The sequence below is a fragment of the Andrena cerasifolii genome, chromosome 13 (genome assembly GCF_050908995.1).
Source record: "Andrena cerasifolii isolate SP2316 chromosome 13, iyAndCera1_principal, whole genome shotgun sequence".
NCBI classification, from domain to species: domain Eukaryota; kingdom Metazoa; phylum Arthropoda; class Insecta; order Hymenoptera; family Andrenidae; genus Andrena; species Andrena cerasifolii.
Genome location: NC_135130.1, coordinates 10298934 through 10319019, shown reverse-complemented (window position 1 = coordinate 10319019; position 20086 = coordinate 10298934). Strand labels below are relative to the sequence as shown.

At 47.2% G+C, this 20086-nt stretch overlaps 1 protein-coding gene across 2 annotated transcripts; it reads left to right on the top strand.

The window, feature by feature from the left end:
- The first annotated feature begins 1054 nt into the window (after positions 1 to 1054).
- On the top strand, positions 1055 to 15915 carry LOC143375748 (uncharacterized). 2 transcript variants are annotated; one of them, XM_076825157.1, is made up of 8 exons: positions 1055 to 1369; positions 3317 to 3544; positions 5254 to 5385; positions 9307 to 9399; positions 10857 to 10959; positions 11037 to 11223; positions 14678 to 14759; positions 15005 to 15915. In XM_076825157.1, the coding sequence occupies exons 2-8, from the start codon at positions 3392 to 3394 to the stop codon at positions 15149 to 15151; spliced, it is 897 nt and encodes a 298-aa protein (XP_076681272.1). In that variant the 5' UTR covers positions 1055 to 1369; positions 3317 to 3391; the 3' UTR covers positions 15152 to 15915. The 2 variants fall into 2 exon arrangements, with proteins under 2 accessions (XP_076681272.1, XP_076681273.1); XM_076825158.1 differs by lacking the exon at positions 9307 to 9399 and having other exon boundaries at positions 1060 to 1369.
- The last annotated feature ends 4171 nt before the right edge of the window (positions 15916 to 20086 follow it).

Sequence of the window (20086 nt, the reverse complement as noted above, 5' to 3'; positions counted from 1 at the left end):
ACCGCGACCTTTTCGTGCAGAAGTAGCTTCGCGGGGTGGACTATCCCATGAAGTACAGTGTAACTGTAGGAAAGGAGCAGGAATTAGCGAGAAGTGTTCATAATCTTTTTATGCAGGAAAAAGAATGGAGAACTTTAGAATTGGAAGTAGGAGGAAAGTGGACTGAGTTATGCAATTGAAATAGTAGTCCAGTACGAACAGTGGTATCTCTAGTTTATTCTCAAGTCCATTCGCATATTACAGTGATATTTAAGTTGCTAGCGGCGGTGGTCGTGATGGAAAACACCGGTTTTCGTTAGATTACCGAAGTTAAGCATCACAGGGCGGTGTACCGAGGGAAGATGGGAGACCACCACGGCACCACCTTTTTCCTGGCAACGCTGCTGCTGGGACCCGAAGGAGAGAGAGGAGGGAAAAAGATGAAGGGGACTGGTAAGTTCGTTAGGAAATATAAAAGCGATAAGCTTGAAACACCATCCTGTTTAAACACAGGGAAGAAACAATAAATAAAATAAATAATAAAATTGCTTTAAGTTCCAGTGTCTCTGAAAAGATTTCTACCTTGCGCTGGAATTATTAGCGCAGTCTATTCCTCAGGCAGTTTGTAGTTTCAAGTATATTCCGCACTTTGGTTAGTCGGTTTACTCGTACCGCTGAGAAGCTTTACGCGCGAAAGGTCAGTGGCGCGTGATAACATGCGATGCTAGTTGAAGTTTACACGAACCTTACAGCAGTACGTACACCGTGCACTTGGCCAGATCCAAAGAGTCGTACGGCTACTCGTAGCTAAGAATAAATCGTATGATAATTTCGAATCTAATCGATAACTGAAGCACGAAAGCCTGCCCGCCCCTTCTACTTGATTAACCCTGAACGTTCAGCTGTTACGAAGGACTTTCATTTTCTTAACTAAGGATTCCGAGTCCTGGAATCTCCATAAAGAGAAAGTTCCAACTCTTCAGCCGATTAACCGACGAAATCGACTTGCAGCCCTTGTCGATCCACCCCCGTCCCGATTAAATACCCCTCATTCCGCAATTAAAATTAATCCCCAGAGACTGAACACGATTTTACCATGTTACCCTCTTCGAAGCCTATTGGTTACCAGTAATTTCCCGTCAAGTTAGGGGTGCTTTCGCGCACCCCGTCGTCCCTGGTCGCGAGCCAGCAGTCGAAGGTCGAGCGGTATAGCGGTGAACGACGACGTAAATCGTGACGCATGTAGCAGCGGGGGTAGGCCGGCGAAGGGGTTGGTTCATGTGCTGGCATGTGGAGGATCGACGTCGGCGAGCAGCCTGCAAAGGGTGGCTGACTTTCACGGAGCCGGGGATTCACGGGGTGGTTGGCAGTCGCGTGCTCTCATAGTCAGGTGAGTAGCTTTTGTACGGATGTAATCGGTTTACCGAGTATTTTCGCGAGTCGTTGCCGTTCGCATCGAGCCTGGTTCCCATGACACGCGAAACTTCGTTTCTCCACCGTCGTGAGTATTAAATTTAATGGTACCTCTCGCGAAATTAAGCTGCCCGAGCTTCCACGGCGAAAGAATGCTCTGCCCGCGAGGACAACGCGAACTTTTGTCGAATCGATAGACTGCCTTCCGAGAATTCATCGCTGAAAATAAATCGGGGATCGTCTAACAGCAGATATAGGTACCTATTATTAAATATAGAGCATTTTGTTGAATTTCGGTTTATTTTATAGAAATACCATTTCTCGGTTATTTCAAGAAGACGCACGCTCACCTTTTTTTCTGCTTTCGTATCTGCAGTTCGAGCTCGATGACGCGGCTTAATCGCACGCGGCATGTTTTATTCAAGCCTGTTTAATTTTTTAGCAGTTATCTCGAGTCGAATGTGTTCACGCTGTTTCTAATATAATTCACCTGCCTGGGGAAGGCGAGCGGTTTTGTAGCGTATTTGAAAGTAAAATGTTTCGCGAAACGACATACGCGCGATATTAACGGCACCCCGGTCTTAAGTAACGCCGCGATTCATGGCTCCTCCTTCGCAGCAATTACCGCTGAAGAATGTACTAATTTTCGATTCGAGTAGCAGAAGAAATTATCGCGCAGCGACGTTGAATATTTCCGCAGTTTTCGAGACGAGCTGACCAGGGTGAACGAGATTTTCATTAAATTCGAGGGGCACAGACGCTGCGAGGCGGGTAGTTTTTCATTATTAAAATGAAATTCGCCAAGTATCTCATAACAATGTCGTTGCTGCCAGATAAAAAGATATTGATGATATTATACAAGCGAGCCTCGAAGTCCTTCCATTTTACCTCCAGCCGTTCGCATTCCGTGCATTGCAAAATACCGGGATACCTCGCAAAGATATTTTCACGGATAAGTCGATGAATGAGCTTCCACGTTTTTTTCATGCCTTTATCGCGCTTTATTATATTTTGATGCTTTGAAATAAACTCGAGCTTCATAGTTTCAACGAAAATGTAGATATTATACCGCGTGGATAGGAACACACCCTTATCACTCAGAAGCGTGCAGCAGATCCAAAGCTTTTAAGCGATATTTTAATCCGGAAACCAAGAATTTCATACACCGAGCTTAATAATAACACGTTGCTAATATTCCAAAAACCGGCGAACCTTTGCGTGTAAATTAATTCTGTCGGCGGAATGTGAGTTGCATGAAATCCAAAATATGCACATTCGCCTCTGCATTCCCCGGTTTTTCGAGGAATTAATCAGCGGTTGTTACCCAACGTATGCTCTCGCGCAAGCACCCGGGCAAACGTACACCAACCCAGTGGTTGAGATAAACTAGAAAATGAGACCAATAATCATTCGCGGATAAAGAAGGCCCCGAGGGATGATTGACCCTCGCGTTTGCCTGCTTCGCGCAAGCCAGATGTCCCGTCGTTGCCGCATCGGTGCAATTACTTCGCAAACTATGGAGAGCGACGTCGCGTTTCCTCGAGAAAGGATAATATCTTGTTAAATCGATAGCAGATGATAACAGCAGCGATGCTTTGTCATGCGACCTGACGTCGTTATTCTCGAAACCGTTTACCTCGTCTTCCCAACTGATTGATACCTCCAGGGACAGTTGCTTCAGCACGCGGGCGTTTTGTTTGTAGAGTGACGGGGCTATAAATTATTACTCGTGGCCCTGTAGGGCCGCGGATGCAATCAGACCTGAAGCTTCACTCGAATTCCCATCGAATCTGGTAGGAACCATATTGCGATCGTTCTGCAGACAGCAGCAACCACTTGACGATTTCAGTAGCACACCGGAAAGAGTCGAGGAGCCCTGATTCGTTTCCCAACTGCTCGAGAGCAACATCCATTTGATTTACAGACGGGTGCCGCCCGCGTTGCAGGCCGCGATGCCAGTGATTTGTTCCTCCTTTTATTAAGAGAAAAGGACACCGAGATGGCGCAGGAAGCCCCGGAGGCGACGTATGTACCGGAAGCGGAGGAGGACGCGCGAAAGGAGCGGGAACGCTGGGCTGTTCAGGAGGGAGCCGCGGTGTGGAGGCAGCGAAAGGAGGAGTTGCAACGTCAGAAGCACAGCGAACAGCGTGAAGTATGACTCGTAAATGGGCTGTTGTGCTTGCTGGAGCATCGCTCGCGTCACTTCAACTTCCTTGACCAGACCTACTCGCCTTTACTCCCTCTTGCACCGTTCCCTTTGATCGGCTAGAGATCGGTAGCCGGCCTCCTCGACACTTTGGGCATCGCCGCGTGGATTTACGAGCCCGCGATATCTGGCGGAGTCGTTGCCGCTGATCGAATAAAAATGTTCCTCCGTGCCTCGTCAATAGTAAGCTGATGTACAGGCTTACGGGAATAACTTGTACCCGGCGGAGGGATGGTGGGATTTATTGAAAGGCGTTAAAATTTCCGGCCCCGCCGCCGCAATCGGAATCTCATTTTCATCATTGGAATTTACGCGGCGTCGCGCGAACCCTGAAGCGATTTTGGTCGAGTGCAATTTGTATAAACCGTATCATTAGTAGCCGCGCCGTAATTCCCGCGTATATATTTGCCCAGCCTGTCGAGGGCCGTAAGAAATATTTCAGCTAACGAGCGCAAACGTTTTCAGGTTTTTAATGGTCCCCGCGCGCCGGTTCACTTATTGTTAGTCGGGCTGTGTGTCTAACGACGTTCAACCGGAACGTGCTGCATTTTATTGTCGAACGCGGTGAACTACCTTCGTATCGAGCTATAAAAATGCACGAATGATTAACCGAAGCGAGAGACAGATGGGAGGAACAATTCTCCCCACTCGTGGCCCTTGGGCTGGTTCGCCGATAAAAAAAAAAAAGTTCCCGATCCTCTTAATCAACGCGCCGTTAAATCTTTTAATTTCGGCCCCACATGCGCTTTATAGAGCGTAATTTCGCTTTCAAAAGGATTGTAAATAACCGTTTCAGAGCGAGGAGCGCCGGGATGGGGTATTATCAAGCGCGTCGTCAGACCTTCCTTTTGCCGAGGGAGAACAATTTCTGGTAGAAGATTCGTACACGTTACGCCGGCTCGTGGGCTGCAATAAAAGATTCAAATATTCCGGAGCCGTAAAGTGCATCTGAATTACTTACTGCACCGCCCCGAAGCCAGATTAAGAACATTAGCGTGCCACAAAGGCCATCTTCCAAGCAACAATAAACACGAGCATTCGTACGGATTGCGGAGATAAATTAACGACAACTCCAGCACTCGCGGCTTATGGCAATTTCATTCTCCCTTTACGGAAAGAAGAAATACAGGGAATTGTTATTCAATGGACTCGACGCTCCGGAATATTGATCTCAAGATGAAGTCTCACGAGAGCGAGGGGGTTGAGATTCGTTTAAATCTATAACCGGTTTTTAAAATCCCGCTGGACCGCGAATGGAGGCGGAGAGGATTGAAAGTGAGTTCTCGACGAGCCTCGGATGTTCGCCCTCTGAAACGGCTCGGACAATAGGGTCTCGATAAGCGCGCAGTAGAACCAATCCATGCGGTGTCAGACAGGCGAAATCGCGGGGGTAAAGAGCCGCCATTGGCGTACGAATTTCGCGTTTCTCTTCTCCCTTAACAATCTGTGGACAAAGGTCAAGGGGGGCTTTCGTTGCTCTTTCAATCCCTCGGATATTCCAACGCATTACTTAATTAACTTCTGTACGTTTCGAATATCTGCCGGGCGAGCAATTACTTTAGAATTTCGCCGTTTCTAAAACGACCGCGCGCAAAGCGGCTAACCGAAAAATCAAGCTTATAAACCCAAATCCTTTTCGCTCTTTTTTTCCACAGCTGCAGCAAATCTTGGAGAATTATTCGCCTTGGGGCAAGCCCGGAGGGGGTGCGCCTTGCGCAGCCACCCTCAGAAAGAAAAACGTGCCTCTGGAACCCCCGGAGCCGCCGAGGTGCCAGAATTTCGGTCAGGTAACGTTTCCACTGACTTATAGACAATTTAAATAAGCAAAACACGCCGGGGGTTGCCTCTCCCTCCGGTAGAATAATGGGAACAAAAACGTGCCATAATTGCTGCCCAATTTTTGCGGCACTTGGCCTCTTTCTGGTCGGATAGCCGTTAACGCGTTTTACTCGATACGCTCGCCTCTTTTTGCGCGAAAGCCACGCTCCTGTTCCAGGCACACAGCAGCAGTTTCCATTGCCATTTCCACCGTTGTAGCGTTATCAATTTGCAGACTACTCGACTCATTCGATCAACGAAATGCACTCCGTCCGGGGAAAAGGCTTCTCCGTACACTATTCTTCGCCCAATCATTACCGATTTCCAATCTCATTATTGAAAACAATGCGCAGCGTGCAACAGCAAAAGTAGGTGCCTCCGCGTCGATTCACCGCGACTGCGTTTCGCTCAATTTCGACATTAGTGACAATCAAACGTTCCATTTATTTTCAAACATTCCACGATTCAACAGTCGATCGAAGAAATGGTGTACTTAAAAAAAACCGTCGTGGGTACCTACGCCACTGTGCAGGCACGTCGAGAAAACCGTGATAAAGCTGAACATTCTTTCGCAAATTGGGTGTTACACATTCATTGCACGCGGCCTTAGAATAAAAACGCGCGAATCGATTTTGTCCGTTTACACGGAACGTCCGTCTCTTTTCGATTAGTCTCACGTACCGCACCTCATTAATTAATTTTGTTCCGCCAGCGGCTTCATTTCCACGTTAACGGAAACAGAGTTGAATCAACGCCTCGTCGCGCAATTTGCGTTCGGAATATTTCTACGGCACGGAGTTCGATCTTTCGGATAGCGTGTAACGTTTAAACGCGAAAGGCAAATCCGTGAGTAACAGAGACGAGATTACCAACGTTCCCGTGTCTCGAGTGTTACTTTATTCTACTATTTCCTCCCTCATTTACTTCGGAGAACAGGAAGCGCTCGGCAATGCGTTCGCGAAGGCATGAATTACTGATATTCAATCCCACGCATCAATTCCAATTGGTTTGTTAAATATGCGCACTGTTAATAATTACCGTCTTGCTTCCATGCGTCATTCGGCAGAGCAGCGTTAATGTTTCGCCGTAAATAAACGGCGCGTACAAAATTCAGAAGCCCTGATATATCGTGTCTTTTTTTATATCTCGGTGGGAGCTATTTTCGTTTCGCATCCGTAAAATAAAACCTTCGCCCTAACTGAATTTTGAAAGGAAACCCGTATATCTGCGGCGATTAGCACCGCATCGAGGACCATTTGAGTAATCAATGCCTTAACGTACGCGAAATCGAGGTCACAAAGATCTACGGCTTAGCGTTCGCGAAATTACGCCGACCTGTTTCGCAGTAACCGACGAGGAAGGTCATCGCACCTATCCTTATTATCCTGTCAATTACACGAGCCTATCGCGAATAAGGATTCCCCACTGGCCGATAATAACCGTGCAAATGTTTGCCAACGGTCTGCATCCATAGGTAGCGGCGAACGTTCGTGGCCGTGATTCGGGAACTAGTTGCCGAGGACCATTTGCAATTCAAAGTTTAAAAAGATAGTGCGCCGCTGTCGGCCGTGTCCCACATACTTTGCTGGTTCCCCGCTTGAAACATGTGATTGCGGTGCAAGTGCCCTTTTCGGCCTCCCCTGGCCATCGAGTTTAGCCTTCTACGGAAATCGAACAACCCTCCGCAGGATTTCAGCGCGATCTTTTACACGTTCCTATGAATATTTAATGTCTTCAATTGTTGGAGAATAAATTCAGCCGAATGCTTCCTCGCCGCTTGAATAATACCCGCCATTTTTTTTTACCCCCACCGAGATTATACTCAAGCCACGTCTCTCGCGGTTTATTGCACTCGCTGGCAATTTTATATTCTGTAATTTTAGCTTGCCGCGGGCGAATCTTGTGCTTCCCTTCCCGACCATCCACGTAGAACCTGCCCCCGCAAAAGAAACCATTCCGAACTTTCTATTTCTCCATTATTCACGACTTCGTTATCAGGTGTATCAGATGAACCCATAGCTACAGTCGTTTTTTATCTTGCATTGAGACATACAGACGTCTTGCTTCCACGGTTCATAATACGCAAGAGCTTCCCACATCTTTCCCCCAATAATAAATACATATAAGAAAATAAACCTTTTTCGAATTTATTAAACTACTTTTGTACCGTACAAAAAAATTTCAAACGGATTTTATCATATAAGTGTGTAAAGGGTAGCTTAATAAATACAAAAATCATTTAATTCATACCTTGTATTTACAGAGAAAAAAATCTTTAAACATAGTTTAATTTTGGAATCCTCCCTTAGACTAGGGGAGTCTCGGAATCGGCGAGATATTTGTCTGCAGATTTTCCCCGATCCTTAGGGATGCATTGTATGCACCGGAAGTTGCTTCCACCGTGCATAATAACACAAAGGCGTCGGGGTGGAAAAGAAGCCAGCACTGACAGAGGGTTGGGAGCGTAATAGGCAGATCCAATCGCGGCAGAGGTGGTGGAAGGGCTGGAAGGTAGTCACAGTCATCGTTATCGTGTCCCTGCTGATAAAATCCGGCGATATCGTCGTCACCTCGGTGACGTTGGCTTTCATTAACATCTCAAGCGACCTCGCGCACGAAACCTGCTTTCCGCCTCGTTCATGGAATATGTATTACCGGACTATCGATCGGCGCGCGTCGATATTCCTCACGTGCTTAACGATGGCCTGTCAACGGACTTGCCCGCAGATTTTTTCCAAGGATAACACTTAATCATTCCGGTAATTTGCCGGGATAATTTGATGGTTCACAGCGGAGGACGCGAGAGTTGCGTAAGTTTAGATTAGAATGGCCCTGTTGCCTCATGTTCACGGTGCCCTATCGCCACCTGGCATCTTCCCCCCCGAGCTCTTTCTAAGTGAAATTTTATCCGCCCTTTCTGAAACTCCGCTCACCTGAAACGGTAGCAATTAGCGCCTTCCGCGAAGAGTGGACGTTCGTTCGGGCTGATTTTAATAAACAATTCTGCTGGTCACCTAACCAGAGCTCTATCCCATTCGCTGGGCCAGATATACCTACCGCTTTCCGCGGGACTATGAAATCACATTATAAACGGTGGGAAATGACTCTACTTTGGTCCCGGGGCCGCGTATAAGAGCCATTCCGTAATGGACTTTCGTTGTACGAGCAAACGTGAAACATCTTTCTGTCGGCAATAACGTCGATAGAGAGAGAGAGCGTCGACGCAGTTGAGTGTTCAGCTCGTTTCCGGCCGAACCGTAGATGTATCGTTCCCCGATCACGTACGGCTGGAAACGTTTCGTACCGGGCCGGCTTCTCGTAGCCGAGAAAGTCGATTTCTCTTGGCGACGAGGAGATCTTCGCGCCAACAGAATTCTCCAGGAAAATTCCAATGAAAAATGGGGCGCGACATTGTCTCCACGTCTCGGGGACCAGGTGCTAGGTCATCGGAATTCGATCATCAAAGTTTCTTCGGCGAAATTAGGAAGTGCAAACAAGTTTACGGTTCAACCACCTTACTTGCATTAGCTGATCAAATTACGAATAGTTATCGAACTGCGCTCCATTTCTCGACTCATAGAAAAGCATTCAACGGTAAGACTAGAAGTGAGGTAATAAATATGTCATAACAGTTTCAAAGGCGTCGGGTGTATCCTAATAATCGTGACCCACTTGAAGTGTCGAATGGATGGAATGAAGCTTGAATGCATCGCGGTTCATATGCCAGAGGATCGTGCCTCTAAATCCTGAGCGCATCTCACACATTAGGATACATCCTGTATATCAGGTGCAGTGATTTGGAGCACGTGCTGGAGCCGGAGCCAGTCACCTTGCGATGTAGGAAACGAACCTTGGAAACTGCTTAATATGCTATGACGCCGTGTGCTTAGCTGGCGCCTCTCTGGCCCTGGGGTCGTCCTGGTCCTGGTGGAGTTCCTTGGAGGGATCCCAAGTTGCTGGGTGTGCGGTTCCTCGAGTCCCTGGTACGCATACTTCTTCGTGCGTTAAGCACAGTATCCGCTGATATATAGCCTAGCTTGACAGACAAACTCTGTCCTTTGTGGCTGAGCTTGGCTGATGATTAGGAAACGGTTCATATCGATCACTCTCATTCTCGGAAGCCTGTATATAGCTCATGGCTTTGTAGATAGCCGGCGCGAGAGTCGATCTTTCCGAAGAGGAAATCGGTGTTCGACACTCGAGTATCGACGAGCTGTTGCAGTTCCCAGTGAATACCATCTCGTTCTTTTTCCACGCGCATGCGGCACGAATGGCAGAGCGAGTGTGGTGTTTGAAGCCTAGCCTAGATTTAAATTAGACCCAACTGAGCTCGGGTGTACCCATTCACCCAGTCGTCGAGCGATCGTCGCGGACAGACACGTGGAAGGAACAAGCAATTAACGCGTCTCCGTCTCGCGATGCACGGCCCATTAGCAGAGGGACGGGCGCGTTCACCCCGGAAATGAAATTTAATCAGGGCTGCCGGTGTTTCTGCGGCACGACTTCTGCCGTGGCTCGCCCGACGTGACTCGCGTCAAAGTGGAATCGTAGGAACGGATGCAGCAGCACGAGGCCGAGTCGACGGGAAGGACAACCGCGGCTTTTTATCCATCGGTCCCCTGGATACCGCCATGTCGGGCTGGCCGGGAGTCGGTAAACATCGTTTGAAGTGGAAATTAGCGCTTCTATTAACGTGCTTTCGGGACAGGGTGGTCGGGTTTCCGTGGAGACGCGGCTTCAATCGTGCACGCCTCTGCCTCCTTCCGGCCCCAGCCGCGGCAGATGATCCCGTCGAGCGAAACTCTTAATTTTTAATTAACCGCCGTAGCATCCTCGAACGGCAACACACATAACCGTGCCGCGTTACTGCGTAATTGAACGATCCTTCCCCCCTCAGCTTCCGCGGCCGGAAAGTTTAAACTGAAATTTATTACCACGTTCCACTTCAGCCGAGTTTACTTCTTCCCCCCTAGCGCGCGAGCTCCTTCTCCTTACACCGCCCCCCTGCCGATTTTCACCCTCCTTTACCATCGCGCCACACCTGTCTCAGCCGCGGCCGTTGTCTCTCTCGCGTGAAGCCGGGCATGGATTTATGGTGGATGGATTTATGGACGGTTTTCTGTTTTTCTCCATAATAAGCCGCACGGCCTTGCTCTAACTAACCGGCTAACGAGACCGACGTTGATGAATTGAACGTACTAGCTGCGCGAAGTTTAGCCTGGTCTACCTAAGCGATTACTAATCACGTGACGGTGAATTCTTCTTCTTCATTCTGACGGCTGGCTACGTCTCTTACAAATGCTTCTGGCCCGGACTTGCTTCGACAGGGTTTCGACTGATTGGCAGCGATAGTTTCAGGAGGGCCTGTATCAACACCCACGTTACTGGTAGTTGACCTACGATCCTAGCCGCAGCTAGTTACCACTTGGAATCCTTTCAGGGCTGGACGAGCAATTCGACGGTTGAGAGGTTGCACCGGGGCAGCATCAATCCTCCTGCCGTCACGGATATGAACAAGTTCTTCGATGATAAGACGGAGGCAGGTAAACTGAACAGCTGGCTGTCGTTGTCGATGATGCCAAGGGCAGCAGCTTGGTTTTTAGGTCAGCTGGTTTTGCAGGTACCGCCGCGGACACGCAGCTGGTGCGGGGTTCGAGGAATCGTTATAACGAGGAAGTTCAGGTGTACGGATTGACCGGGGGCGTGGAGTTGGTGCCGCTTTTGACCAGCAGACGTTATTACTCGCAACCGCAGAGCACTCGGCATATCGCCACCGACGCTACACGGCCGGGACGCACGATAGAATCGTATGTATCGCGTGCAAGCGGAATTCGGCTGTTCGTTTTCATGCCTGCCCAAACAGAAACGCCTCCTTGTTCTCGTCGACGTTTCCACTTGCTCCACCATTCCTTCCCAGTGATTCCTTTGCGAGGAAACCGCGTATCGAAAGTATACCTTCGGCCCCCCTTCTGAAATCGTATCGGCCCGGATTCTTGGCGCGTCGGCGATGAGATGGATATGAAAACGCGACGAACCGTGAGCTTACTGTGGGGCTGTCTGGTTAGCGTTGTTACGGTACTCGGGGGATGTAACTGCGTTACAGGTAATCAACCCATTGACCTGAACACCCTCGACCTCGACAAGTTGAGCTGTCGGCCCCCTCCGCAGACATCCCACCCCCGCTTTCCCCTCGAATGTTTGTCAACGTTACAGTCTGTCGCTCTGTGTACTCGTCAACACGGTTTTCCTCGCAGCAGCCTCCTCCGCGGGGCTTTACTTTGCCTCGTTCGAAGGCGTTCGGGTAATTACGCGCTGAAAAATCGTTCGAGACGGCTGCCTTGTCGAGTGTTGTCTTTCATGCTGCTCGCTTTCCTTTTACTTTCTTACCCCCTCCCGCCACCTAACCTACTTTGAAAGATTGCTTTTCTTCGTTGTACCGCCGCGATACTGCTACTATGATTCGGGGATAAAAGGAGCTCCGGTATTTTCACTCCGAACGCGTGGTTAGTTGACGAAAAGTTAGCGGTGGAGGAAAGCAAGAAAATCTTTGGTCTTCTGTTAGAAATTGTAGTAGTAAATATACCTTTTTGTCTTGCATAAATTAATATATTGTTAGCTTTAAGGGGTGTAGTACTTTTCTGGGTTGAAAAATTCAATTTTCTTTTTTTAGCATTTTTTGTAACATTCATTTTGAGGAATTTAAATATCTACATAAGTTATAACGTCTTATACTCCGCTAATAATGCCCCGCGGACGATAATTTAAACTATCAAATTTTGAATTTTTTATTCGGTTTTCGGTAAAATTTCATAAAAAATCGAGGAAATTTGGACCGGTAACGGTGATTACATGTAAGTTGAACATATTCAATTTTATAGTAGGGTTCCTAGCTTTTCATTTTCATATAGAAAGAAAATTCATAAAGAATGCTTAACTTTCAGGCAAAAAAAGTACCATGCCCCCTTAAGTAGACTACTTCTTCACCTGTTTGTAGAGGGTGCGCTGTTTTTCGAAGCAGCGCAAAAGGTGACACGCTAAGTCCCCGGGATACTCGTTCCAATTCCCTTTTTGTCTTCGTTATAATGAAGGGACCCTTTCTTTGGAGAACGTTCTTACGGAAAAGAATGGACACCGGAACAATGCGCTCGTATTTCCACTGACTTGTCACTTCGTTTCGTTCCAGCTGGAGAAAATCCGACCTCGCGTCGAGAACGACTTAGACGGAATTATTCCCCGAGACTTCTGTCGAATATCTCGAAAGACCCTTGGCGGAACGATGTTGCTAGTCCGGTAACAGCGCCTCTGGAAGTCATCGGAAACCTGTCGCGCCTTTTTCAGCCGCCTTTGATTTCCTTTTACATAATCAGCTTCACATTCGAAACTGCGCCACCTTTTGTGCAACTGTTCTTTAACCCAGTGAAGTTTCAATTTATTCGGAAAGTTCCGCGATCGTTAGAAGTATATACTATTATTTCCCGGGGGAGCTACTGTTCACTCAATTCAGACTTCCTCTCCTTTTGCCAACGGGGAAGAGAGTCCTTAGTCGTAGTTGGCCAGCACGGAATAAGAAAATCACATTCCCGTCAGAGTTTTTCGCATTTTATCTGCATAAAGCCCGGCGTAAGCACGTTTATTAAAGGGTAAACACCCCCGGCAGACTGTCTAATGTACCTACGTATCTCCAAGGGAGCTCGTGCTTATCCTTACGTGTTCCGGAGGCTTAACTCTTTGGAGTCAATGTGCATGCCCCACGGAATTATCTGCAGCTCGAATCTCCGGATAATCCAGCCGGATTTTTGTAACTACACCCTCTCCCTATGATTCTCTAAAATAAACTCTCGCAGAAGCATTAAATTTCGAGAATTTCTTCGTTGAAGCAACCAAGCAATACCTACTGCTTTATCTCCGCGATGAACTAGGGCTGATCCATTTATCCGCTCGGCAGGAAACATCGATGAAACCTCCATCGAACTATACCGTCCAGATAATATTCGCATAAAAAGGCGAGCACAGTTCTGAAACAACGATGCTTCTCCGATGGCAATAGAGGCTCGGGTTACGGGGGAAGTTAGCCCGCGTGATGGAAACGCGGGCAACAAGTATCTTCGAACGTGTTTGCCTCGTATAATACATAAAACCTCCCATAAAGAGCCGACGTATCGTCTCGGCGATCCCCGTTTCCCAGACGTTTCTCCTCGTTCCCCGTGGATCCCTTAACTGTTTCCTACGTTTCATTGCGAGCTCGCCCAATTTTTCGAGCCGCGGGCGCGTCGATGGAAGTTTTATGGCTCGCGGTGAAATTTATCGCGGAGAATGGGGAAGCTCGATGGCCCCTCACCCCGGGGGTGGGTAGAATTGCGTCGCGCCTACGCTTTCTCGATCGATAATGGGAAGGAAATTAGTTCGCGATGGAACAGCGATCGCGAGCATTTCGCGGTCGCCTGCTTTTCCGAGCTTAACGCCGTTATTTAGAGGTCCGTTTTTACGATTGTTAACGCATTCGAAAATATGAGATGCGTGCGCTGCGAGGCGAAACGATTTTATGATAGGGATTATCGTATGTTTTCATTGGTGTAGCGATGATTGCGGCCACCATTATCCGCGGGCCGATGAAATCAGAAGTTATCGCGGGAATATTTATGCCAACGTCCCCTTTGTACGTCCGGCTGGATGCTGCACGCGCGCTGCAATTTAACCAGCACTTTCAACGCGCGCCGCGCCTCGGCAATTATAAACTGCAATTTCGGCCGTTTTTGATCAAGCATTCGACGATGGCCGTCGATGTCTGGAAAAGCCTCCTTTGAGGGCGAAAATCAAAGGCGTAATCCGAAGCGCAACGTCGTTACGGTTAAATTGCAGTTGGCGGGGTCCTGGCGCTCCGAAGTTTCATACGTTGGATTAGCAGTTGCATTGGCGACTCTTAAAATGATCTACTAGGTGCCAATTTCTGGTTTTCTTTTTCATAAATGTAATTTCCATCGAAGTCCACTGGAACTTAGCACTTTTATTCGCGATGGTGAAAGAGAAGCGTGTGACTATATCTCAAGCTCGTAGAGCACTCAACAATTATAATTCGAAACGGTTTTCAAAGTAAAGCACGCTACAAAACTTGTCAGTCTGCGATAACTTTTCAGATGACCAGTATTTTAGTACTCCGATTTCTTTTCAACGAATGTTGCGTAGCTTAATAAAAGCTTAAAGAATACTTGAAAATTGGACACCTATTCTCGGTTAGTGATCGTTGAACGATTCTGTCGGCAGGTTACGCACACTGGAGGTTGAGAATCGTGAGTACATCGCTGAGCTGATCGAGCAGATGCGAAGAAAACGGGAGAACGCATTGGTAAGTGGTGAATGATGGGGGCAGCATTTCAATCAGGGCAATAAATGGTGAATCAAATTTTGTTATTACCCCTTACGTATAAAATTAGATAGACAGAGAAATCTGTACGCAATGCAGAATTACTTGAGAATTTAATTTCCTTTTATTTTGTTAATTAATTTAATTTTCGACCGACGACTAAGTTATTACTTTTTCCTTGTGACCACTCCTGCTCTTAGCTTGTACAGGATTGACTCTCGTTTTAGAAGGAACAACGCATGGAGCAGGAGAGCTGCCACAGGCATTTCGACACCTGGAGAAAATTCTGGGGTAGGCCAGGCCACGGGGCTCCCATGGATCACGTCTACCGTAACAATCTCTACGATATCCTCTACCGGTCAGCCATCTATTGAGTGCCATCTTGCCAGGCGGCAGCAACTCAGGCCTGCGTCAACTGTTCTGCATCTTCATGGGACGGAAGATCTACTGCGAAATCCCTTTACGCGATAATTGTCGTCTGGGAGAAACTATGCACCTCCCTGCAGATCACAATGTGTCTGTTAGTTCGCAACACTCGCGGAGAACAAGCTTCACCGAGTGTCAGAGTAGAAAGATGCGTAATAGATTGTTACGCAATCGTTCAAATCGTTTGCGATCATGCTAATCAGGGGAGTGTTTGAAAAGTAGCGAGCTGGAAGCGCGCCGAGTGACGTAACAGGTGATGTAATTTTTAGAGAGGGAAGATAGACGCGGCGGCCGTGATATAACGAAACAGCATGCTCTGTGATTAATTGGCAACCACCAATTGCGCGAGGGACTGAGGTAACAATAAGTTAGGCAGGGAGGGAAGGGTGGAGTGAGAGCATGATTAATTTGAAAGGTGTCCATGCGTGTGGTTATCCAGCGGATACTTTAATCGTTACTGAATAAATAATCTAACGGCTTCGTAGATGTAATCGCGGTTATGGACGGATTAGAATTATTATTGTATTAGAAATCGAGGGTGGGTAGCCACAGATTAGCCGCAAAGGAATTGTGACAGATAAAACTAGGAGATTAGGGAAAGAGTGCACAGTAGACACACCTGGGAGAGTTGCACTGTAGAATGTATTCAGTAAAAGCAAGAATCTTCTAAAGCAGGAGTCAAAATTATGTACGTAGCACTAAATAAAAAAAATTTCAGTGGAAAGAAGCTACTGTTTTATACATCCTCCTTCACCCCCAGATATTCCCTTGAAATACTGGATCATAGAAGAGTTGCAAACTACCCAGAGCGGCAAAATTGGTGAATTGGTAATTTCTGAATATTAATTTTTTTTATGAAACAGAAGGCTTTTGTTATTAGATTTCACTCGCTGCCGAAAATTATATTTTAAAATAATTATTTATAATTAAATATAAAGGGCGGCAAACAATACTTTTGCCCAGAGCGGCGGAAGAGCTGGATCGGGCCCTGCTGAGACACGTGTACCTATAATGCATCGGGTGCATAGTGGAACTAGTCTTCCTAGCAATCTTGCAGTCTAGCAAGATCCTTTGTGATCGCGCGTAATGCGATCGTAGAGTCCACGCTTTTTTTCGCGTCCATCTACATACTTTGCGGACCACTGCGGCTCTTACTTAGAATAGTATTACCGCGGATTTGGGGTGAAATTTTTGCGTATCTAAGACTTGTCCAGAGCACCGAAGCTTCAGTTGAATTTTCTTCGCGAAAGTAGAGCCAATTTTTTGCGCATACAAAGTTCGTCCAGAGCACCGGTGCACTAATTGCTTTTTTATCGCGGTAGTGGAGTCAAATTTTCGCTTAGCTTCAATTTTCAGCTTGGACTTGCCAATGAGATTCTAGGCCTTGGAGAGGGCCCAATAGGAGGGCCCTAGAGAGGGCCCAGGGTTACGCTACCTTGAAAGCTAGCGACGATGACTGGATGGACCGTATTCGCTGACCGGTGAATCATATTTTGTACTTGCATGCGATAGTAAACACGGGTACCTTGTATTCCTGGGTAGTAATCTTTACGCGTGCATTTTGGGAGGGTAAGCATCCTACCTAATTGCGCGCAGTGCATTTTGGTAGGATATGCATCCTACAAAATGCGCGCAAAAAGACTTTGCCCAACGAGTCCATTCCAAGAGCAAGGAATGCGAAATAATTGTAACTGGCGCGTTTAAAATACAAGAGGGCCAAAAGTTGCTACTCCTTTTTCGAATTAGAGCCACCCCTGCATACCCCGCGGCGTGTATACACATATCAACCCTTTGGACTTTAAATTAAAATCTTTCGAAAGAATGCAGTAGCCTTTCCCCTCTAATATTCCAACCAAAGTTCAAAGGGTTAATATAATTTCGCGAGATTTTCAGGGAATCATTTGGGAGTCGCCGAGGGATGCGTGGCATGTGTACGTACAGGGAGGTAGTCGTTAATCGGCAGTCTACCTCTCTTTCGCGTTCGCGGATTTTTTTAAATAGTAGAGTGCGATCATCGCTTCTCTCATTGCTTGCAATGTGTAGACGAGTAGATTATAATGGAGGGTGGATGGGATTGGAGTTTTTGTCGGGACGGACTTTGCAAAACGGTATCGTGCTAAAAGCTACGGTTTAGTTTTAACGCGTTCCGTAATGCATTTTCTTATGAATCGCAATAATTGATTAATCTAATCTCTCTTCGCTTCTTTCATGGTACAATATCGTTGGAAATCGTTGTCACGGGCAATTCAAGCAATCAGGGCGCTTTGAATAATTCATCTCGGCTGTATTGACCACGCAATAACCGAGCCTGTTGATTTTTATGAATATTTGTACAACATTCGATCGCAATTTGCGTAACATTCGAATCTATATTCACAGCGTTTCAATCAGCGTGTGATTGGTCTTAGATTAGGTTATTGCAAGCCACGGAGCACCTAAAATTTCCACGAGCGCCAAGAAGCATAAATTTAAATAAATGTTTTTAGGGGATTGCCCCGAGTTTCGGAGGCTGAGGCTTTCATGATCGTCCAAAGGAACCGTTCCTCGTTACTTTCGATATCGTTGTCCTGATAAAACTTTATTGGTTACTGCGGATCGCGAGCGTCAAAGGACGGAGGGCGAAGAAAGGGAGGAGAAGCAGCCGAGGCTCGTAAAACTGTTTGCAATATTGCATGCCATGCTAAACGAGACGAAGCGTCGGAACGCGACGTTCATACGTTCGTCCTGTTCCCTGATATTCCAGGCAAATGGTCGATGGAAATTTCGTTCGGCGCGCTCTCTCTTCCTTGGTCGTAATAAAAGTGCCTTTGAAGGGCTCAGGCTGCACAGACATTGATCAGAAAACACAGCATGAATCCGTTCCTCTAAGTACAACCCCCACGAAGTATATAGTTGAATTTCATGTAGCATACGCGAAGGTGTAACGGCACAAACATAAAACGGCTATTAAAACTAATACCGAATGAATTTTATTTCAACTTCAGAATCGTACGCTGATTCCCATGTGGGAATCCCATTCTTTGGGCTAAGAACATAGCGAAATTTTAGATTTTTTTTTAAGAAACTAGCTTATTCGATTTATTTTGCTATGTTTTTAGCCCAAAGAATAGGATTCCCCTCTAAAGACAAGATATGCTGAAAATCGGGTTGAAAACTGAACTCGTGACTTTTGGCAATTTCTCCTAAGGTGCTAGAAGAGATGGCTCTCGTCTTTGGGAGACATGGCCCGCATAATCATTCATGAAAAAATAGCAAAGAAGAAAGCAAAATCACCGCAACTACACATTTATTTAAATTTTCCTCGCTAAACAAGTAAAGGGTACATCAAGCAAAAGGTGACCTATCTACTGGCGACTAGCAAAGCAAATGAATACCAAAGTGAGCCAATGAAATAAATAAATTAACACTTCACTTTAATATTTGCAAAGAATAAACAATGAAATACCCATTTTCTGACGCACCCACATTTACCTTATTTGACAGTGGCACTCCGTGTCCACTAACGCTCGCGCATCACAGAGAGATACATAGACTGCATCCCTAAACTCTCGACGTCAAACCGTCAAGCACGGTACCGCTGTTAGATTCTCATTAGACTTCTTCCGCCCAATATACGTCAAGTGTTCATCATCCCCGGGATCACTGGATCCTATAGAAAGGCGCCAGGAGCCCCTTTCCCGTCGATTGACCAGCATAATGCGATAATTAGACGTTAATTGGCAGCCGGCGGTGTGACGCACCTCTAATGGACGGCCCAAATTTAATTTGAACCGTGTTTGCCAGCGCCAGACAGTTTGTATTCCTAAACACGTTTGCGGCCCTCGTCGCTGGCCATAGAGAACCCCGGCCTCTCATCCTTTCAAGGAGCGCGCTCCCTTCCACCGCGCCCTACCCGGAGCGCATCTCTCGCCGGTTACGATCCGTAGGTCCGAGCTGCAGCCACCGTCGGCCGAAATCTACGCTTTCTCTCCCATTGTCTGACTATTGTGCTCCGTTACCAGTGTGTGTCCGTTCCGTTTGTGTAAGGGTGATTCATTTCCCGCGAAATATCAGTTCCTGCGCCGCATGAATTGCAAGTCGCATGGCCGCGTAAAACCGCGCCCGCGTCGCCCTTCCTCCCTTCGGCGCGCACGCCCTTCGCCCTCCCTTTGCGCCCTTCTCTTCCTCCTGCTTCCCGGGCGTCCCGCCGTTTGTTCGTTTCTGTCTCTTTCGCGGCCGCGCATTGTCGCGAAATTGGGTCGGTCGGTCGGTCGGTAGCTGTTACTCGAAATGAGATACGCGGCCGTTGTTGCGAAAATTGGTCATTGCTATCTCGTCTTCCCTCCTCCTCCCACCTTTTTTTTTTCAATAGTTTGCACGGCTCTGCGTGCGCCCGGGGACGGCGGATAAATAGAAAAACACAGGTGACGCGTCCGGTTGGTTGTTCGTGAGTGCCTTTTTAATTTCCGGCTTTCCTTTCACGGGGAATCGGATCGCGGTGTCGAATCTACTGTCTGAAGTACTTTTCGAATAGTATTCGCGTTATTAACAATTCCGTTTTATCTGGCGACGAAGATTAAACGAACATCTATTCTTGATAAATTATGTGCAATGTTATTAATTCGTAAAATTCGCGTTTGCAATCGTTTGGAAAGGAATGGAAGCAGTAGGTGTAAGCAGAGGGCGAGCTTCAGCACGCCACTCGAGCGTTACGGAAGCGAGATGAACGCGAAGACACGGAGAACGTGGCGCAAGTAGTACAGGTCCGCGCATAGTCAGACACGCGATACATCTTGTTACTTTCCACCCGAATATCTTTCTGCAACTCACCCTGCGTGCATTGTTTTAGAAATCTGTTCCAGCAACACTCCTTCGTTCTCCCATGCACTTGAAAAACATTTACA